Here is a 23032-nt window from a genome sequence, read left to right on the forward strand (position 1 = left end):
CATAATTTCATTCATGATTAAATATGTGTGTCTAAAAGGTAAAGACTCTTTTAAGAGAAAATACTTAATCACAGTATCATTACTATGCCTAAAAATTTAACAATAATCTTTGAGTACCATCAAATATCCATCAGTATTCAAATACCAAATGTAGGGGTGGGAGGTTGGGGGAACAGGTGGTAGGTAATAGGGAGGGCACGTTTTGCATGGAGCACTGGGTGTTGTGCAAAAACAATGAATACTGTTACGCTGAAAAAATAAATAAATTAAAAAATAAAAAAAAATTATTAAAATTAAAATAAAAATATTTTATAAAGAGTAAAAAAAAAAAAACCTACCAAAATAGGAAAATAAACACTGAATTTGGTTTGGGCAAATACCAAATGTATCATAAATGATATAAATTATTTTTTACAGTCTGCTTGACTCAAGATCTAAATAAGGTTCACATATTGAGATTGGTTGGTGTGTTTAATTTCCTTATAATTTGTAGATTCCCTACCTCCATATCTTTCTTTTATTCTTTCCATTTATATGTTAAAGAAATGGATCATTTGTCCTCTAGAGTTTTGCAGGCAAGATTCTACTGATTAAGTACCCATGTTGTTATTTAATATGTTCCATTTTTCTTCTCTATTTCTTTAAATGGGAAAGTTGGGTCTAAGACTTATCAGAATTACTTCTTTGGAGGGAGGGGAGACAATTTCAAAGGTCATGATGATTATTAGGAGGGACACAATGTCTGGTATTTTATTTTATTTTTATTTTTTAAAAGATTTTATTTATTTATTTGGCAGACAGAGATCACAAGTAGGCAGAGAGGCAGACAGAGAGAGAGGGGCAAGCAGGCTCCCCACTGAGCAGAGAGCCTAATGTGGGGCTGGATCCCAGGACCATGGGATCATGACCTGAGCCAAAGGCAGAGGCTTTAACCCACTGAGCCACCCAAGTGCCCCAACGTCTGGTATTTTAAATGCCATTTTCTAGGGGCACCTGCCTGGCTCAGTCAGTAGAGCATGTGACTCTTGGTCTTGGGATAGTAAGTTTGAGGCCCACACTGGGTGTAGAGATTATTTAAAAATAAAATCTTAAAAAAATGCCATTTTCGGAATTATATCAGTACTTCAAAATAGGGTGCCTGGGTGGCTCAATTGGTGAAGCAACTGCCTTTGGCTCAGGTCATGATCCTGGAGTTCTGGGATCAAGTCCTGCATCAGGCTCCCAGCTGCACAGGGAGTCTGCTTCTCCCTCTGATCTTCTCCACTCTCATGCTCTCTCTCATGGTCTCTATCTCAAATAAATATAAACAAATAAATAAAATAAATCTTTAAAGATTTATTTAATTTTTTTATTTTTTAGAATTTTTTATTTATTTCTTATTTTTTATAAACATATAATGTATTTTTATCCCCAGGGGTACAGGTCTGTGAATCGCCAGGCTTACACACTTCACAGCACTCATCATAGCACATACCCTTCCCAATGTCCATAACCCCACTCCCCCTCTCCCAACCTCCCCTCCCCCCAGCAGCCCTCAGTTTGTTTTGTGAGATTAAGAGTCACTTATGGTCTGTTTCCCTCCCAATGCCATCTTGTTTCATTTACTCTTCTCCTATCCCCCTAACCCCCCATGTTGCATCTCCACTTCCTCATATCAGGGGATTTATCTAACATTTTTAAAATTTAAATTTCGTTTTAATTTTAATTTTAAATTTAAAAATAAAATCTATAAAGATTTTTTTTATTCATTTATTTGACACACAGATCACAAGTAGGCAGAGAGGCAGGCAGAGGGAGAGAAAGAGGAGAAGCAGGCTCCCCACCGAGCAGAGAGCCTGATACCAGCCTCCATCCCAGGATCCTGAGATCATGACCTGAGCTGAAGGCAGAGGCCAGGGTTTCTATTTTCAATCAGTTTTTTAAAAATTAAATTAAATTATTTATATTTAAAAATATTTTATTTATTTATTTGACACAGAGAGAGATACAGCGAGAGAGGGAACACAAGCAGGGGGAGTGGGAGAGGGAGAAGCAGGCTTCCAGCTGAGCAGGGAGCCAGATGCAGGGCTTGATCCCAGGACTCTGGGAACATGATCTGAGCAGAAGGCAGACTCTTGACAACTGAACCACCTAGGTACCCCTAAGCATCCAAGACTTGCTCTCAGCTTAGGTCTTGATATTGATCTTTATCTTGATCTTAGGGTCATGAGGTCAAGCTCTCCATTGGGCCCAGTATGGAACCAACCTAAAAAAAAAAACCAACTGATTTTTGTGTGTTGATACTGCATTCTGTAACTTTGCTAAATTCATTTATTAGTTCTAATTGGGTTGTGTGTGTGTGTGTGTGTGTGTGTGTATGTGTGTGTATTATTTACGATCTTCTGTAAATAAGATTATGTCATCTATGAACAGAGATAGAGATTGTTTAACTTTTCCTTTCCAAAGGAAAAGATGGCTTTTATTTTTCTTACCTAATTGCTCTGGTCGGAGTTTCTAGCACAATGTTAAAGAAAAGTAGTGAAATTGAGCATCCTTGTCTGTTCACTACCTTAAAAGGAAAGCTCTCAGGCTTTCGCTATTGAGAATGATATTAGCTATGGGTTTTTCATTAATACCCCTTACTATATTGAGGAAATTCCCTTCTATCCCTAGTTTGTTGAGTGTCTTTATTATTTTTTTTTATTAAATCATGAATAGGTGTTGGATTTTGGCAATCCTTTTTCTCCACCAGTTGAGATAATTGTCCATCTTTTTTCCCCTTTGTGTTATTAATGTGGTGTATCACATTGATTTACTTTCTTATGTTGAACCACCATTCTTGGGAGAATTTTTGCTTTTAACGCTTTTATTCAACACTGTTTAGCTAAAACATTTGGCAATACTATGAATAATATTATGTAGACTCTTATAATACACTCTCTGAGACTGATGTCATGATTCAAAAGGGAGAAATAAAAATTGTTTTATTTGAAATGGTAACAAATGTAATTTCTGCCTTTAAAGTGACCTGGAACAAGCTTGCAAAAAACTTAGGAGATTACGTTACTGATTGGGAAATCCTGACCTAAAGGATCAAATAAAAATTCCATCATTTGGCAAAATCTGGCTTCCACTTATATTTTCAGCTTTTGTCTTAGCCAATGTGCACCTGACACTCATGACTTTATAATCTTCTTGGTGATGGTGCTTTTGACTTGCCTGGCAGGCTCTTTTTTTCACCAAAAACTTTCTGTTGATTCTTCAGACTCCAGTACAAATGGCCACTTCTTGAGTAATTTTCCCCATCTTTCCCAGGCAGTTAATCACTGTCCTTTTATTCTGTAACACTTATATTTCTGTTATATATTTATTTATTAATATATCTATAAATTTTAATAAATTTAATATATTTATGTTTTGTTATATATTTATTTATATACTATTTATGTGTTATATATTTACCACACTGTATTATAATTTAGCTGTTTAGACATCTGTTTTGCCATTAATGTGAATTCCCAGAATACAGGGGTCATATTTATCTTTGTAGTCCTAGCACCCAACCTAATGCCTAGAACTTAGTAAGCACTCATTAAATGATCTATGAATACATGAATGGGGTGCCAGTTGTGCTGTGGTTATGGACACCAACTGTATCAATATTTGTGTCTGTGAGAGGAAATGTGCTCTTGATTCTCTAACCTAGAACATTTTCTGATTTTATTTTTTTCTCTTTGTGCCTCTCTAGACTTCAAAGCAGCGTAAATTGAAAAAGATCCAGAAACTCACAGGTCAGAAAGATCCTATCCTTTATTCTTCAGCTCAAGGCTAATGACAAATCAACTGTGGGTCTGCTTTAAAACTCCAGACTTCAATAACAGTTTGAGGGAGGGAATTTGAGACAGATTATGTAAAAGAAAGAAATGTGCTTATTCTTTCTAGCATCTCCAAAGATGCTAGATTCTTTTTAGCAACTTCCAAAGAGATGTAAACAGATTGATAATTCTTCCTATGCTTCTTTTCCCCATGCTCTCTTTCCTAATTTTCCTTTCGTGTAGAACTCAAAGCATCAGGAAAGAAATTTGGTGAGATTAATGTTTGGTGCAGGAAGTTCCGATAACTTTTTCCCCTGTCATAGGCACTGGGTAGACTCTGTTGGGGGGAAAAACATGTGTTATGAACTTTGATTCCCCTACTCCAACTCCCTACTCGCATGACTGTTCCTGCGCTTTCCAACAGCTTAATCTACTACATGGTGAAGGCAGCAGAGTAGAGTTCAAAATATAAAAACTTGAGACTTGGGTTAAGTCTGAGCTCTACCACTAATTAACTTAATGATCCTAGGCATGATTTCACCTTTGTTGTCTTATCTGTAAAACACCAGGGTGGAACAAGGTAGAGGTGGTATCAACAATTAGGGTGCTAAAAGCTTCTTTACCTCTGTTCCCAGCTTCCCAGTGGGAAGAAAAACTTAGGATGAGCTGCTCGGAAGCTAATTGGACACAGTGAGTAGAGTTGACCTTCACTATCTATTCCTCCTCTCTTCAGCTTACTCTACTGATAAACTCTGTATGAGTTAGGAGAAAGGTACCTAGTACTGTTTTACTTCCCTCACAATGATAGCTGTTCCTTTTCTAAGTTAAGTCACTATTCTTACTGGTTTCCTTACTAGTACTTTAATATCACTTCAGTGACATTGACCTACTCTTGTGTCCAGCTTTTCAGGTCTCCCTATAGGATGGGCCCAGGAGTATGTACTCTGGTCCATGGACAGAAGTCTTCATCAGATCTTCCAACATCTGGAATGTGCAAGGTCAGGGAAGGTCATTTCTGGGGGGAGGTTGGGTGGTGGAAGTTTTTGTTTTTGTCTTAGGTAAACTCTACCCACAATGTGGGGGTTGAATTCTTGAGACCAAGAATTGCATGCTCTACCAGCTGAGCTAGCCAGGTGCCCCAAAGGTGGTAGAACTTTTAAGAGGGAGGGAGGAAGAGACCAAAGAAGGGAGGTAGTAGAGAGGGAAAGAGGGAGGGGAAAAGAGAGGGAAAAGAGAGATTGTTAGGTGGTGGCTTATTTACTTAGTTTTGGCAGTGGGGATAAATTCTGGGTCCAAAGGTTTTAGTCCATGGATCATTTCTGATTGGAATGGAGACCCATACCGTCCTCTCCTCCTGGTAGAGGAATTCTTCACACAAGTAATTGATATTGGGAAAAACAATCTCTTTTGTTGTTATTGTTCTCCCTCGGGCCAAAATATTTCACATTTGAAATAGCCGTTACCTTTCCCTTTTCCTACTTTTTCCAGCCTCAAAGCAAATGGAAACTTTTCTTTATTTCTTAGATCAAGTCTTAAGAAATTATGTTTGCCTGAATCACAGGATGTGATTTCTTCCTCCACCTCCTCTGTGCTTGTGGCTCAGAAGCCTGTTTTACCCTGTTGTGGCTGTAAGAAGGCAAAACATTCTACTAAGGACAGCAGCTCCTTTGGATCATTATGCAACAACTCCTGCCTGTCCCACCTTCCCGTCTTTTCTGAAGGAACAACCTGGCAACTCCGGAGCCATAGTTTACCTATTTTACCCAAAACCCAGTCTTCCATGTTCAGGAACAAAGGCACACCCCTGCCTCCTTTTCAGCTCTCAGAGTTTGGGAAATCAAAACTTTTACAGAATTTGGCAGCTCTTTCACCCTTAAGATCCCAAAACTCTTTTATCAACTCTATGTTTGAATCCCCAGATCTCCGCCAACAAGAAAAAACAAAGAATGGGGGAGAGAGCAAGAGTCATTTGACATTGGATCATGGGCCAGATTTTATTTTCACCAAGGCAAGACCACGATTCTCGGGGTGGGCTCCAATCCGGCTTTCTCCTTTAGCTAGGTGGGAGTTAGAGGGACATATGGCTTGGAAGGTTTATACTTTGAGGGAACAAGCAGTGCCTCTGCCTGTGAGGGAATCATGGGGAATGCTGAATTATTTAATTGAGGCACAAGGAGGAGTTCCTGAACCAGAGAAACCTCAAATCCAGGTATCTGTGCCCATTCATCAAAGCACTGAACAAAGTCTCTACAATAAATTCCCAAACTGTCCATCATTTCAGCTCCATGTGAATATTGGAGTGGAATCTGGATTAAATAGAACAGAAACAAAAATTTCACAGTCACTTATCCCAGGTAAGCAGTCACAACTTGGGGATGGCCCCCAAATCCTTACATCCAGGCCCTTAGTTACATCATTGGGCACTCCACTTCCCAAAAATTTAGGAGCTGACATAATTCCAGAGAAAACCACTGGACTGCAGAAGGAGCCAAAACATGTCCTAGAACTTAATATAGAACAGAGGGTCATAGGTCGTCTGGAAAAAAGGATTCAGCAGCATAAGTCCCACATGACTAATGTGGAATTGACCCCAAGTCTACCATGTCAAGTTACAGATAGTATAAAGGTAACTCCTTTAGCTTTACTTCAAGTCATGGATTCGATGGGGATGATCCCAGAATCACATCCAGAAGTGATAGAATCTGTAGGTTTGTTCCCACAGCCACCAGCCAAAGTTGGGAAACCAATGGAAACCACAAAAAAAGTGAGTGTAAGCACTAAACCATCATATCAAGTCACTGAACCAGTGGAGGTAACACCAAGTGCTCAGCATCGAGTTATGGAATCAAAGATGACCTCCAGACCAGTGAATCAAGTCACAGATAATGTGACGGTAACTCCTGCAGCATTGCTTCAAGTCACAGATTCTATGGGGATGATTAATGAATCACATCCACATATCATAAAACCAGTGGGAAAAACCCCAAGAACACCATCCCAAGCCATGAAATCAGGGGAAATAGCCACATCATTGGACCATAAAGTTATACCATCAGGAAAGATGCATCCAAAGGCAAAATATACAGTTGTGGAAACTGTGGAAATGACTTTTGGGCCACATCCTAAAGTTACTGAATCAGTGAATATAACCTTAAATCCAGAAAGTCAAATCACAGGACCATTGAAGATTCCTCCAGGGCCAATATGTCAAAATACAAGATCACTGGAAATGATCTCCAGTCCATCGCATCAAGTTACTGATTACACAAAAGTTACTCCAGTGGCACAATTACAAGCTATGGATTTCATGGGAATAATTCCACCAGCACCGCCACATGTTATAGAATCTGGAGATTCACAGTCTGAAATTGCAACTTTGGCCCCAGGAGCAACTCAACCAGTCGGTTTGACATCTTCTAGCTGTCCTCCTACTATTGGTCCACCTGGAGTTGTAGGATCTGTGGGTTTACCTCCAAAGCCACCACTTAAAATCACAGAATCAGTAGGGATGATTCCAATGCCATCACATCAATCCATACACTCTTTAAAGGTAACCCCAGCAGCACTGGGGTCACCCATGGGAATGATCATAACACCACAATCACAAGTTGTAGAAACTCAGGATTTGACCTCAAGGCCAGTATCTCAAGTCAGGAAACCTCTGGAGTTGACTCCTGGGTCACGGATTCAAGTGCAAGACTCTGTGGAGATGACTCCACAACCACATGTTCAAGGCACAAAAACTACAGCATTAACCCCAGGGCTACCTCATCAGGTCATGGAATCTCCACGTTTGACCCCAAGGCATCAAATCTTAGAATCTTCAGAGATGTGTCCAAGGCAAAGCCATCAAATTATGGAAACTATGGGGTTGGCTTCTGACCCCATAATCAGAAATCTGGCTGAGCCAAAACAGTCACATCATCAAATAATGGAACATTTAGGGACAGTCCCAAGATCACTGGGTCAAAGAGCACCATCTAAGGAAATGAGCCAAGAGCCACTGCATCAAGTCACAGAATCTGCAGTAATGACCACTACATCTCTACTTCCAGGTGCAGAATATCTGGGGGTGAAGCCAATGCCACAAGTTAAGACTGTGGATTCTATGAAGTTATCCCCAGGATTGCAGAATGTAAAATCTATAGACGTAACTCCAGGTTCGGTCCCACAGATGGTAAAATATGGACAGCCGATCCCAACTGTGAGCCCTATAGAACTGGCCCCAGAACTTCAACTGCAGACTGTAAAATCTAATGAGTTGGCACCTATTTCACAGCTGGAAAGTGGGAATTCTGTGCAGTTAGCCCCAGGGTCTCAGCTTCAAGGTGTGAAATCTATTCATTTGAACCTAGGAACACAACAACAAAGTGGAAAATCTGCTGAGTTAGCCCAGGCACCACACTTGCAAAATAGGAAATCGCTAGATTTGACCCACAATTCACAGTTGCAAGGTCTGGAATATGTTCATTTGGCCCTCCCACCGAAGTTTTCAGATACAAAAGCTGTGGAGTTGATCCTAAGACCACCACAGGAAGATAAGAAATCTATGGAGTTTGCCTCAAAGCCATGGTTACCAGATGAAAGATCTAAGGAGACAGCCCCAGTACTATTGCTTAAAGATGTGAAATTTCCTCAAATGGCAGAATGTAGAAATGTGATTCCTGAAACACAGGTGGAAAGTATGAAATATGAGGAGCCAAGCTCAGGGGCACACATTCAAGCAGTAAACTCTGTAGAGCTGAACCTCAAGCCAAATCATCAAGCCACAGAACCTGAAGGATTAACCCCATGGCACCAAGCTTTGGAATCTTCAGGAATGATCACAGAGCCAGGATATCAAGGAGCAGAAGTAGAGTTGACTTCCAACCCTTGTCACCACAGGAAAGAATCTATGGAGTTGACACAACCATCTTTAAGAAGTACTCCAGGGCCATTGAACCAGACTTCAGAATGTATGCAGGCAAACTCAGTGCCGTTCCAAGATGCTCTTGAGACAATGCTCCAAGGCGTAAAAGCCCTGGAGACTCGAATGCCTCAACACATAATACAAGGATCTCCAGCGTTAGTACCAGGATCAGAGATGCAAGGAATAAATCCAGAAGTGTTGAACCCAGAGTCCCAAAGTATGACATTTGTTCACCTGAATCTAGGACCATATTCAGAATTTAGGAACTATAAGAAGTTGACCTCAGAACCTGAATTTCAAGGTATGAAATCTGTGCCACTGACCCCAGAACCACAGCCCCAAAGTACAAAACCTGACGAGTTAGCTCTAGGTACATTAATGCATGGCAATACAGCTGTGGATTTAACTGTACCACTGGAAGTATCTAAGAGGTTGATTCCTGAAACACGCTTACATGTTGAATCGAGGAAACTAAGCGTGGAACCACATTTACTAGCAAAGACATCTTTGGGTCCAACTTCTAGACCAAGGCATCAAGACACAGCCTCTGTAAAGTTAGCTTCTGAGACCCGGCCACAAGAGGAGGAATCTGTGAAGTTAATCCCACAGCAAGTCACAGGAACTCCTGCGATGATGCCCAGGCCATGTTTTCAGAATTTTTCAGAGATGACTCTGGGGCCAGGCCATCAAGACACAGAAACTGCACAGCTGTTTTCTGGGACTTTGCGCCAAGTGGCATTAACACCAAAACCAACAGGTCAAGTTATAGAATCTACGGGAATGACTCTAAAGCCACACCTTCAAGTTACTGAGCCTTCAGAGGTACCCCTAAGGTCAGAATACGAAAACACAGAACCTTATGGGTTGGCATTGTCTCAAGTTGAAAATATCCAGGAGACAATGCCAGTACCACCATATTCAGTAAAAGGATCCCTGGAATTGACTTTGGGACCACAAATGCAATATGAGAAATCAGAGCCACTAATGCAAAATTTGAAATCTGTGAAGTTAACCCCTGTGTCATCCCCAGTAGTGGTGGGATCTAAGCAATTTATCACAGGACCAAAACGACATGTTCCGGAGTTGACCCCAGAGCCACAGTTCCAGGGAGTAAAGTCTATGCAGCTGCATCCAGAGCCACAATTACAAGACGTGGAATATGTTAATTTAATCCAACAGCCAGCTACTACTGGAATGGTAGAATCTGAGAAGCTGGTACAAGAACCAATACTACAACATATAATATCAGAGGAATTGACTAAGGCGGCACAGCTTCAGGATGTGAAATTGATCCCAGGGCCACATTTGCAAAGTGTCAGATTTTCAAATTTACCTCCAGGACCACCTTTTCAAGGAGAAAAGCCTGTAGATTTCATCTCAGAGTCCCCACATCATAGTGTGAAATCTGATGCACTGACCCCAGGTTCCCCAGTGCAAAAAATCAAATTGTCAGACTTTACCCCAGGGCTAAAGCATCAAAGTGTTATGTCCGTACAATTGTCTCCAGAACCAGAAACTCAAGGTATGAAATCTGTGGAACAAAACTCAGGACCACGCTTGCAAGATGTCAGATTTTCTGATCTGACCTTAGAACCAAAGCATCAAGGTTTGAAACATGTGCAATGTATACCGGGAACACAGGTTCAAGATATACAATCCTTGGGATTTGTAACAGAATCACCTTTGCCATTAAGCCAAGGGCTCTTGAGTGAAAATATGAAAACTCTTCCGTCTATTGAAGGATCACAGTTTCACAGCACGCAGTCTATGAAGTTGACCTCAGAACTACAGTTTCAAGGTGTGCAGTCTCAGGAACTGCACCTAGGGCCAAGGCAGCAAGATGTCAAATTTTCTGAATTGACTTCAGGGCCAAAACTTCAAGCTGTCAAATTTGGGGAGCAAACCCCAGGATCAGTGTTTAATGGTGTAAATTCTGTGGAGATGACTCCAGAATTAGCATTTCAAGATTCTAAATTAGCAAAGACATCTCCAAGGTTTCAAGATATAAAACAGGTGGGGCTTACCCCAGGGCCATGGTTACAAGATGTCAAATTTTGTGATCGGACATCAGGAACGCAACCTCAAGGTGTGAAAACTTCAGAGTTAAACTCAGGGCCACAACTACAACATGTGAAATTTTTTGAGTTGACCCCAAACCCAAAGATGCAAGGAGTAAGATCTGTGGGGTTGTCCCCAGGACCTCAAAAGCAAGTGGTCAAGCCTGATATGCTAGTACCAGAGACACAGTTTCAAGGTGTAAAAAATTTAGGGAGGGACCAAATGTCCAACTTGGAAGGTAACATTTCTTATCGAATTGTCTCTCAGCCAGAGAAACCAGATGCAATATCTATGGGGTTGACTCCTGAGTTACAGTTGCCAAGTGTAAACTATTCTGAGTTGGCTAGAAGAACAAAGTTACAAGGTATAAAATCTTCTGAATTGATCCGAGGGCCAGGTGTGGGGGGTATGAAACCAATGGAGCTGACCCCAGACTCAAAACTTCAAGGTGTAAAATCTGAGTTGTTGACCTCGGAGCTGAAAGATGTGAAATCTGTGGTCTTAACTACAGGACAGGGTCCAAAAGGTACGAAATCTACTTTGCCAACCCCTAGTCCACAGCTGGAAGGTGAGAAATCTATGGAGATAACTGCAGTGCCATGGATAGACTATGTCAAACCTGTGAAAAGTACCAAAGATACCAAGCTTCAAGGTACAACTTCTGACTTGATTCTGCATGCAAGAATTCAAGACTCCAAAGCTGTGGAGTTGGTCCAAAGAACACAAATGCAAGATGTGCAAACTGTGGAATTGAAAATTGAAAGTGAGAAATCTGTGCCTTTTGCACCAGGGCCATTACTCCAAGGGTCTGAACTGCAAGGTGTGAAACCCAAGGAACTGACTTTAGAGCCACAAATCCAAGATAGTAAATTTGTCGACAGTACCCCGTGTTTCAAGCATCAAAGTTTAAAATCTGTAGAGGAAACTCCAGATTCAGAGCCGCAATGTGTACAATCTGTAAAGTGGACCCCAAGGCTAAACAAGCAGGAAGCAAAATCTGTGAAAGTGACCAGAAGATCAAAGTCTCAAGGAGTAAAAACTATGGATTTTGCCCCAAGGCAACAGTTTCAAGAGACAGCACTCATGAATTTAACTTCTGGGCCAGAACAGGATGGCACGATATCTGTAATCTCACCAAAGCAGCAATGTGTGAATTCAGAGCAGGTGAAGAGAGGGGCTATGTCGGACGATAAGCTGTCTTTGGAGTTACTTCCAGAGCTAAAATTTAAAGGTAAAAAACTAGTAGACCTCAATTTTGAGTTACAGTTTAAAAGTATGAAATCAGACTTGACTCCAGAATCAAATATTCAAGGTTTAAAACCTAAAGAATTCAAGCCTGATCCACTTGAACCACAGTTGCAAAGCATAAAGTCTCCTAAGTTGACCCCAGGGTCACCATTGCACCAAATTGAAGTCTCAGAGTTTGCTTCAGAGCCACAGCTTTGTGTAAAAACCGTTGAGTTAAAACAAGAGCCACTGCTTGAAAGTATGAGATGCATTCAGTGGATACCAGGACCTAAGTTCCAAGCTGTGAAATCTGTAGAGTTAAATCTCAGGTCACAGTCTCAAGGTGTTAAATCCCTAGGGTTGAGATCTTTGACACAGTTAAGAGATGTGAAGTCATCTGAATTGACTCTAGGGTCAAAAACTCAAGGTGCGACATATACAGAGTTCAACCTTGGGCCACAGTTGCAGAACATGAAAATCCCTGGGGTGCTCCCAGGAACACAGCTGCACAAAGGGAAGCTTTTGGCATCAACCTCAGAGCCACAGCTTCGAGATGTAAAAACTACTGAGCTCAAAAAAGAGCCACAGCTGGAAAGAATGAGGTGTATCCAGTGGATACCAGGACCTGATTTCCAAGGTGTGAAGTCTATAGGGTTACAGTCTCAAGGTGTCAAGTCTCTAGGGTTGAAACCTTTGATACAGTTAAGAGATAGAAAGTCATCTGCGTTAACTCCAAGGCCAAAGCTCCAAGATACGCAATCTTCAGCATCACTCCAGGAACATAAGCTTCAGGACTGTGATTTGACACCTTGTCTACAGGTTAAAAGTGTGAAATCATGTGAGCTGACTTCAGGGTCAAAGCTCTGTGATATAAAATTTATGCCACTGAAATCTAGGCTTTGCATGCATGATGGGAAATCTAAATTGACTGCAAAATCAAAGCTTCAAGAAGCGAAACCCTTACATTCATCCCCAGGAGCACAGCTTCAACGTGTGAAGTCTCTGGTGCTTATGGAAGATTCACAGCTTCCTGGTGTGAAATCTGGCGTATTAAGCCAAAGGTCACAATTACAAAGCAATACAACTATAGAATTGAACTCCCCACTACACTTGACAAGCATGAAGTCATCTGAATTGACTCTTCAGACAAAGCTTCAAGGTGTGAAATCTGAGAATTTCAACTCTGGGTCACAGTGGCATGATCTAAAACCTTCTAAGTTGTCACCTGAGGTAAAGTCCCAAGATAAGACATTTACTGAGTTAAATCCAAGTTCACAGTTGAAAGGTATAACATTTTCTACATTGATCACAGGGACAAAGATTCAAGGTACCAAATGTACAGATTTCAACCTTGGGCCATTGTTACAACATGTGAATTCTTCTGAAAGGACCTCAAAGACAAAGCTTCAAAATGTAAAACATAAAGAAAGCTGTCCCAGTCCCCAGGTGCAAGTTGTGAAATCTTCTGACCTGACCCTTGGATCAAAGCTTCAAAATGTGCAATTGGTGTTCAACCCTGACCCACAGTTTCAAGGAGTGAAAAGTTCTAAATCAATTTCAGAAACAAAGATTCAAGATATGGAGTCTGTGAATGTCAAACCTGGGCCACAGCTGAGACGTGTGAAATCTTCTGAATTGATACAGGGGACAAAGCTTCAAAAAGTGAAGTCTGTGGATTTCAAGTCAGGCCCACAGTTGGAAGATGGGGCATCTTCTAGATTGGTCATGGGTATAAAGCTTCAAGATGTAAAATCTCTGAATTTTAAGTCTGGACCACACTTGAAGGATGTGATATCTTCACAACTGATCCCAAGGGAAAAGCTTCCAGGTGTGAAATCTGCAGAACTGAAAGCTAATCCAAAGTTACAAGGTGAGAAATCTTCTGATTTGATCCTGGAGAGGAAGTTTTCAGGTGTGAAAGCAGGCCCACAGTTACAAGATGTGAAATGTTCTGAGTTGATCATGGGTATAAAGCTTCAAGATAAAAAATCAGCAGGGTTTGGTTCTAGATCACACTTGCAAGGTATGAGATCTTCTGAAGTGATCCCAGGGTCAAAACTTCAAGAAGGGAAACCCTCTGAGTTCAACCACGGTCCAAAGCTACAAGGTGGGAAATCTGATTTAATTCAGATGAGGAAGCTTCAAGGTGTGAAATCTGTGGAGTTCAACCCTGGACCTCAGAGACAAGGTGAGAAATCTGACTTGATGCTAGAGTGCAGACTCCAAGATTTGAAATCTGTTGAGTTAAAACCTGTTCTGCAGTTACAAGGTGTACCATCTTCTGAGTTAACGCCAAAAACAAAGCTTCAAAATGGAGAACATGTGGAGCTCCTTACCAGACCCACGTGGCAAGACATGAAACCTCTTGAATTGACTCTAGGTGCAAAGACCCAAGATGTGAAATCTTTGGGGTTTGAGTCAGTCCCACAGTTACAAAATAGGAAATTGCCTATGTCGACACCAGGATCACACATTCAAGCCCTGAAATCTCTGAAATTCAGCCCTGGGGCGAAGTTGCAAGGTGCAAAATCTCCTGAGTCTGTAAAGCTTCAAATAATGAACACCACAAAGGTCAACCATGACCTAGAACTCCAGGTCACAAAACCCTCTGAGTTAGCTTTGGAATCAAAGATTTGCAATGTGATATCTTCCGAGTTCAATGCTGGGAAGCCGCGGCAAGAAGAGAAGTCTTTTAAGTTGAAACCATGGCCAGAGCTTCAAAGTGTGAAATTTGTGGTATACAACCCTGGACTACATTTGCAACATATAAAATCTTCAGAATTGTGCAAGGAGACAAAGCCCCAAGATGTGAAATCTAAGGAATCCAATCCTGAGCAACAGTGGCAAGATGTTAAATCTTCTGAGTTATGCCAGGGATCAAGGCCTCAAGGTATGTCATCTTTCAAGTTCAATCCTGGGCCACAGTTACAAGAGATAAAACCCGAGTTGTGCACAGACAGGAAGCTTCCATATGAGCAATTTCTGGAAACGAAGCATCAGCCTAAATTACAAGGTGGGAAATCCTCTGAATTTAATCTAGCCCCACAGCTTCAGTGTATAAATGTTAGGCCATTCAGTACTGGACCACAACTGAACAGGGTAAAATCTGAGTTGAATTCTGGATCAGAGTCTCGAGGTATAAAATCCCAGGTGTTCTGCCCTGGGCCACCTTTGCAAGATGTGAATTCTTCTGCATTTATTTCAAAACCAAAACTTCAGTGTGTAAATTCTGTTGGATGCAAATCTGAGCCACCCTTGCAAGGTATAAACCCTTCTGAATTAACTTCAGTTTCAAAACGTCAAGGTACAAAGTCTTCTGAGTTGAGTTCAGAGATCCCAAGGGAGACGACTATGGTGTTCAACCTTGATCCACCTTCGCAAGATTTGAAATCTGAATTGATTCCAGGGTCAAAGTTTCTTGCTATAGCACCTATGGAATGCAGCCCTGAGCCACAGATGAAGTGTATAAATTCTTCTAAGTTGAATCCAGAGCCAAAATTACAATGTGCAAATTCTGTGGGGTGCAAACCTGGGCCACCTTTGCAAGGCGTACAGTACTTTGAACTGATTCCAGGGACAAAATGTCAAGGTACAGGATCTCAGGTGAATCCGGGATCCAAGAATCCAAGTGAGACATCTATGGTGTTCAGCGCTGAACCACATGTACAAGATTTAAAATCCGAATTGATTCCAGGGTCAAAGTTTCTTGCTGTAGCACCCATGGAACGCAACCCTGGGCCACAGATGAAGTGTGTAAATTCTTTTGAGTTGGATCCAGAGCCAAAGTTACAATGTGCTAATTCTGTGGGGTCTGAACTCGGGCCACCTTTGCAAGGTATACAATCTTTTGAGTTGACTTCAGGGGTTAAATGTCAAGGTATGGGATCTTTTGATTTGAATCTGGGGTCAGAAGTTCTAGGTATGAAATCTCTTATGTTCAACCCTGTGCAACATTTACAAAATGTGAAACATGAATTTAGTCCAGGGACAAAGTTTCAAGGTATAACATCACAAGAATTAAACTGTGGCCCACAGCTGCAAGGCGTGAATTCTTCTGATTTGAATTTTGGGTCAGAACTTCAATGCATAAATGCTATAAAGTTTAATCCAGACCCACAGATGCAAGGCATGAAACCCTCTGAATTGAATCCTACGTCAGAATATCAAGGTACAAAATCTATTCTGTTCAACGCTGGACCACATTTGCAAGGTGTGAAATCTTCTGAGTTAATTCCAGGGACAAAGTTTCCAGAAATACAGTTTTTGGAGAACCACTGTGGGTCACAGCAACAAGTTATGCACCCAGTGTTCACTTTAGGCTCTTCACTGCATGGCAGGAAATCTGTGTTATTTTTACCAAAGCCACTGCTTGAAGATGTAAGGTCTGTGAAGATGAACAAAGAGCCAGTGTCTTGTGGTGGAAATTCTGTGAAACTGGCTTCAGGCTCTAAGCTGCAGGACTTGAAGTGTGAGATGTTTGCACTAGAGCCATGTTTTACAAAAGTGAAATCTGTGGAGTTAAATCCAGGGCCACATCCTCAAGGTATGAATTCTGGGGAGCTGCCCTCACACCTCAGGCAGCATAGTGAGAGCTCTGTGGTGTTTGCACCAAAGTTGTGTTTTCAAGATGTGAAATCTCTGGAGTTGAAACCAGGGCCACAACCTCAAGATGTGAATTCGAAGGATTTGATTTCTTGCCTCGGGCAGAAATCTGTGGTGTTTGAATCAGAGCCATGTTCTCAAGATGTGACATCTTTGAAGTCAAACCTACAGCTACAGCCTCAAGGTGCTAATTCTTCAGGGTTTCCATCATGCCTAAGGTCCCCAAGTGTTAATTCTGAGGTCTTTGCACCGGAACAATGTTTTCAAGATGGGAAATCTGTAGAGTTGACACCAGGGTCCCAACAGCAAGGTATGAATTGCCAAGAGCTGACTTCAGGATGGCACGGTATGAAATCAATAGTGTTGGCACCAGAGCCAACTAAGAAGTTCATACCAGGACCCATGTTGAGTAGTGTTAAATTTTCAAATTTGTCTCCAGAATCACAACGACAGGGTGAGAAACCTTTGGAGTTTCCTCCAGAAGCAAAGTTGCAAAGTATAAAACATGTGAAATTGTCTTCAGCATCTCTGCAACAAGATATAAAATCTGTAGAGTTACTATCGGGGTCACTGCTTCAAAGAACAAAATCTGAGGAACTAACTCCAAAGAGGAGCTATCAAATCACAGACTCCTCTGAGATAATCCCTAGGCCAGGGCATCAATTTGTAGAAGGTGCAGAGATGATCCCAACACCAAAGCCTCAAGTCCCTAAATCTGTGAATTTGGTGATCCCAACACCAAAGCATCAAGTCTCCAAGTCTGTAAATTTGATTTCAGTACCAGTTTATCATACCACAGAAAGGTTGGCACATCAAGGCAATGAAACTGTAGAAAACTCTATGGGGTTGACCCCAAAGTCAACAAGTAAAACCATGGAATCTCCAGGAATGCCTCTAAGGCTAGATCTTCAAGTACCAGAATCTGATGATCTGACTCACGTGCTAAGGAATCAAGGCTCTGAATCCTTGGAATTAACCTTAAAGAAAATCCCAGAAACACTAGAGTTGCTCTCTCAGTCATGGCCTCAAGTTAAGGACTTGGGGGAATCACATACAAGGTCAGTGCAGGAAGTTACAGGATCTGAAGAGATGGCACCAAAGCCCAAGCATCACACTACAGAAACTATGGGGTTGACCTCCAAGGCAAGGCCAACAGAGAAGGAACTCCTTGGCATGACCCCAAAGCCAATAAGTAAAACCACTGGATATACAGAGAGCGCTCCAAGGCCCAATCCTCCCTTTGGCATGACCCCAAAGCCAATAAGTAAAACCACTGGATATACAGAGAGCGCTCCAAGGCCCAATCCTCCCTTTGTGGAGGTGATCTCCAAGAAAAGACTGCGAAGGGAAGAATCAGAAGCACTGACTACAAAGTCATTACATCACGTCCCAGAATCTTCAGAGATGACACCAAGGCTAAGATATCGAGTTCCGGAATCTGTGGCTTCAACCTCTAAGCAATGGCTTCAAAGGGAGGACTCTTTAGATTTGTCCCCAAGGCAAAGAGGTCAAGTTACAGGACATGCAGAATCTGTAGAGCTCACATCTGAGACATGGCAGCAAGGGGATGGACCAATGGGGCTGACACAGTCACAGAATCAAAGTATGAAATATTCACAGATAGCTCCAGGACTACAGGGTCAAATTACAGAGTTTATGAGGATTAGTCCAAAGCCGCTAGATCAAGTCACAGGATCTACAAAGACACAGCTTCAAGCTGCTCAACCAATAGGAATAACCTCAGTAAGCCCCCCCAAGGTTGTTGAATATGGGAAAGTGACTCCTGGGCCACCACTTCAGGTTGTAACTTCTGTAGCATTAACACCAGGGGGAACCTCTCAAATGGTAGACTACGTTGAACTGACTCCAAAAGTACAAGATGTGAGACCTTCCGAGTCTACCTCAGGGCTACGGTTGCAAAGTGTAAAATCAAAGGAATTAACCACAGAGCCAAGCCACCAAATTTTGGATATAACGAAGTCCACAGGGTTTCAAATTGTAAAGACTGTGTTAATCCCAGGGCCACCACTTCAAACTGTAAATTCTGAGGAATTAGCACCACTACCAATTCCTCAGATTGTAGAACCACTAGGAGTCTCCTTAGGATCAGCTACTGAAGTAATAGATTGTTTGGATTTCTTCCCAAGGCCACACCTTCAAGAAATGGAAGAACCTGTAGAACTAACTCTGAGGCCAAATACTGAAGAGAAATCTTCAGAATCACTCTCACAGCTAGCATTTAGTTTGCAGGAATCTACAGTGTTCACTCATGAACAAGGGCTTCAGGCTGGGAAAGTAATGGGGATAAATATAGGGCCTCCTCAAACCATGCAATGTGAGGATTTGAATCTAGTACAGGTATATCAGAAGAGGGCATCTGAGGATTTTATTTCAACAGAGGAGTTACAAATAGGGAATTATTTCTCTAGATTTCTACAGAACTCCTCAAACTCGCTCATCTCAAGCTCTGCCGAAGCATCTGAACTAGGAAGCCTTTGTGATTTGGAGATGCCAGAAGTGTCAAGGGCCTTGAATATAAAAAACTTTGGGACAGATATTTTGCAGTCTGAAGAATACTTTCTAGACTCTGCTATGATACAAACTTCAACCCTTCCCTTGTCTCTTCACAATCAACCCTCTGATAAGACGGCTAACATTGTAGAAACCCCACATTTTGAGATCCCAGGAGTGGGTGTCATATCTAAGAGGACTGATAAGAAGCAGGTGGGGAAGCTAGAGAATTCACTCCAGCGCCTATCCCAACATCCACTGCAAAGCTGGAGATCACCATCTAGGACCTTCCAGTCAGGATCAGGAACTCAAAGAGGCCTTAACTGGTCTGTCTTGAGCAGACAACAGAATGTCTGGGAGAATCACTCCTGGAGACAGCGACTACCCAGAAGATATCTCTCCAATATGCTAGTGTTAGGGAATGTCTTGGGCACCACTATGGAAAGGAACCTTTGTTCTCAAACACCTTTAACGGGAAGAGACACTGCAGATATCTGTCAATCTATTCAGAATTTATTTGGGGTTCCTGCGGAACTGATGCAACTTTCCAAGGGTCTGCTAGAGAAGAGTCGAAGTATTATTTCTCGGACTTCAGTGTCCAGAAACTACATTCAGAGACACAATTCATATCATGGTCACGAACAAAGAATAGCCTTAAGGATGTGGACACGTAGCTCCATGTCCTCCATAATACAGCAATACTCTGGGGCTAGCGCAAAAATAAAGAAAAGTTCGAAGCTTAGTGATATATCCCAGGAAGTCATTCAGCACGTGCCTGTTTCGTGTACAGAGGGCCAGCCTCCTGTCCCAGTAAATTTAGAGTCTTCCTTCCATACACTTTTCACTAGGAAAGATTCTGTTCCAATGGAAGAGAGTGAGAACTCACAGAGTTCACAGACAAGGATTTTTGAGTCCCAACACTGTCTCGAGCCAAGTTATCTTCCCCAGGCCAAGACTGATTTGTCAGAACAGTTCCAGTTGCTACAAGATCTGAAGCTAAAAGTAGCAGCAAAACTGTTAAGGAGTCAAATACTCCCCCATGTACCTCCACCTCTAACTTCAGGTCTGGTTTTAAAATACCCTATGCGCCTACAGTGTGGCCGATGTGTAGGACTTAATTGCTGTCATAAATTACAGGGCACGTTGCGGCCTTACCTTCTTATCTACCCACAGCTCCACCTTGTAAGCACTCCCAAAGACCACGGAGAGATTAGGTTGCATCTTGGCTTTAGGATGCGAACTAGGAAAAGATCCCAAGTCCCAAAGCATCACAGAAGAGACAGATCCATCACATCAAGGAGTTCTATATCACCATCACTAAGGAAAGCTAAAGTCTACACTCGAGCTTCCAAGAGTCCTACTTCTACAATGGATTTCCAGTCTGTATCTTCCCCATCTCCTGCTCCTGTACAAGTCCACATCAGGCAAAGACAGTATAGGATCCCTGCCCTAGCAGGAAAGATGACAGTTGGAGGGCCAGGGCGCTATGAGTTTACTCAAGTTCACTCTCTACCAGAGAGTGACTCTGAAAGCCATCAGGATGAAAAATGGTCTAAAAGGAGAACCAAAAAGACCCGTAGTTCAAAATACCCAAAGAAAAGAATCACTATGGGAGGCAGGACACAAAACACAGAGTTCTATACAAATGGTAGAACCACAATACGGAGTCGTCCTCGGGATTTACCAGCCCAGTTAAGAAGGAAGAGGAATGGAGCATCTCAGACAACTACTGCCTCTTCAAAAAGACAATCTAAGAAACCCTCCCAACCCAAATTCATTCCACTGCTTTTTCAAGGTCTAAAGAAAGCATTCCAGATGGCACACAGAATTATGGGTTTTGCTGGACAGAAGCCTGAGGACAGGTCAAGGCCAGACCATTTGTGTTCAAGCAAAAACCACGATCCAAAACAAAAAGCCAGAGATTATTCCTCATCGAGAGATATCAAAAGAGAGAGGATGTCAGTTGCTAAGCTAAAGCCAACAGACAGCACCACTAAGAAGGAGAAGATGTTATGGGAAGAAATACAGCAATTCAGATCAGCTCATCAACCAAAAAGAGGTAGCTCTTTCCAACTTAAACATACCCAACTACCCAAGCCCATGGTTTCCCAAAGAAGTGCTATTTTCAAAACCACTTCAGTCGGACAGACTGTGGTTATTCTTCAAAACGACAATAGCAGCAAAGGTAAGAAAAACTCCTACAGATGTGAAATCTCTAGCCAGGAGTCCAAGAGCTCCAAAATAGGAACCAAAGTTCAAGTCAGAGGGAGAAATCTACATGGTTCACTTAAGAGAACCTCACACAGTCACCTTAAAGAGACACTCACACCCAAGAAGCAAAACCACCATAGCTTCTTAAGGGAGAGAACCCCATGTAATTCCTCTGAAAGGAGCCATCACAGACCCTCTGAGAGGAGCCATCAAAGTCCTTCTCTAAAGAGACATCACAGTCCCTCTGAGAGGAGCTACCGAAGTCTTTCCGTAAAGAGCCATCACGGTCTCTCTGAGAGGAGCCTTCGAAGTCCTTCTCTAAAGAGACATCATGGTCCCTCTGAGAGGATCCACCAAAGCCGCCTTCAGATGAGCCATCACAGTCCCTCTAAGAGGAGCCACCGAAGTCTTCCTCGGAAGAGCCACCATGGTCCCTCTGAGAGGAGCCACCGAAGTCCTTCCGTAAAGAGCCATCACGGTCCCTCTGAGAGGAGCCACCGAAGCCTTCTTCAGAAGAGCCATTACAGTCCCTCTGAGAGGAGCCACCGACGTCTTCCTCGGAAGAGACATCACAGTCCCTCTGAGAGGAGCTACCGAAGTCTTTCCGTAAAGAGCCATCACGGTCTCTCTGAGAGGAGCCTTCAAAGTCCTTCTCTAAAGAGACATCACAGTCCCTCTGAGAGGAGCCATCAAAGTCCTTCCCTAAGGAGCTATCACAGTCCCTCCGAGAGGAGCCATCAGAGTCTTCCTTGGAAGAGCCATTACAGTCCCTCTGAGAGGAGCCACCAAAGTCTTCCTCGGAAGAGATATCACAGTCCCTCTGAGAGGAGCCACCTAAGTCCGTCCCTAAAGAGCCATCACGGTCTCTCTGAGAGGAGCCTTCGAAGTCCTTCTCTAAAGAGCCATCACAGTCCCTCTGAGAGGAGCCATCAAAATCCTTCCCTAAAGAGTTATCTCAGTCCCTCCAAGAGGAGCCATCAGAGTCTTCCTTGGAAGAGACATTACAGTCCCTCTGAGAGGAGCCATCAAAGTCCTTCTCAGAGGAGCCATCGAAGTCCCTCTGAAAGGAGCCATCACAGTCCCTCAGAGAGGAGCCATCAGAGTCCCTCTGAGAGGAGCCATCAGAGTCCCTCTGAGAGGAGATGTCGCAGTCCCTCTGAGAGGAGATGTCATATTCCCCTTGAGAGGAGCAGTCGCAATCTCTTTCAGAGAACTCATCACAGTCCCTTAGAGGTGAGAGGACACAGTCCTTTTGAGAGAAGACAGCACAGGACCTCTGAGAGGAGAGGTCGCAGTTTCTCAGAGAGAACTCACTGTAGTCCCTCTGAAAGAAGTGGACGCAATCTCTCTGAGAGGAACAGACACAGTCCTTCTGAGCAGAGCCAACAGAGCCACTTTGAAAGGGACCAGTACAGTTGGCGTGGCAAAACCCATCTCAGTCCCTCTGCGAGAACCCATCACAGTCCCGTTAAGAAGAGACTCAAACACAGCTCCCCTAGGGAGAGGCTCAGACAAGGTCTGTCTAAAGATTGCAAGGGCTACTCAAAACACATCTCCTAGAATGTTGCCATGGTACTTGATGAAGAAGCAGAAGTTTTTATAGTCAAAATGTGGAGATTGTTGATATATGAAACAGAAGCCAAGAAAATTGGTCTTGTGAAGTAAAACTCTTTTTACATTTAGAATTCCGTTTCAGATTTCTTCTTCTTTCCCACCCTTC

At 42.5% G+C, this 23032-nt stretch overlaps 3 protein-coding genes across 3 annotated transcripts; all 3 read left to right on the forward strand.

Annotated features, from left to right (window-relative positions):
• Positions 1 to 4649: 4649 nt before the first annotated feature.
• On the forward strand, positions 4650 to 7204 carry LOC123926554. The gene is made up of 3 exons (XM_045980515.1): positions 4650 to 4792; positions 5319 to 6420; positions 7181 to 7204. Exons 1-3 carry the CDS (start codon positions 4746 to 4748, stop codon positions 7202 to 7204), a joined length of 1173 nt encoding a protein of 390 aa, XP_045836471.1. The 5' UTR covers positions 4650 to 4745.
• A 324-nt stretch (positions 7205 to 7528) lies between these two features.
• On the forward strand, positions 7529 to 11587 carry LOC123926555 (uncharacterized protein C2orf16-like). Its single transcript, XM_045980516.1, has 2 exons — positions 7529 to 8805; positions 11552 to 11587. Exons 1-2 carry the CDS (start codon positions 7573 to 7575, stop codon positions 11585 to 11587), a joined length of 1269 nt encoding a protein of 422 aa, XP_045836472.1. The 5' UTR covers positions 7529 to 7572.
• A 1259-nt stretch (positions 11588 to 12846) lies between these two features.
• LOC123926556 (uncharacterized protein C2orf16-like) lies at positions 12847 to 18769 on the forward strand. Its single transcript, XM_045980518.1, has 2 exons — positions 12847 to 14878; positions 18738 to 18769. Exons 1-2 carry the CDS (start codon positions 12868 to 12870, stop codon positions 18767 to 18769), a joined length of 2043 nt encoding a protein of 680 aa, XP_045836474.1. The 5' UTR covers positions 12847 to 12867.
• Positions 18770 to 23032: the final 4263 nt, after the last annotated feature.

The sequence above is a fragment of the Meles meles genome, chromosome 16, assembly GCF_922984935.1.
Source record: "Meles meles chromosome 16, mMelMel3.1 paternal haplotype, whole genome shotgun sequence".
NCBI lineage: Eukaryota > Metazoa > Chordata > Mammalia > Carnivora > Mustelidae > Meles > Meles meles.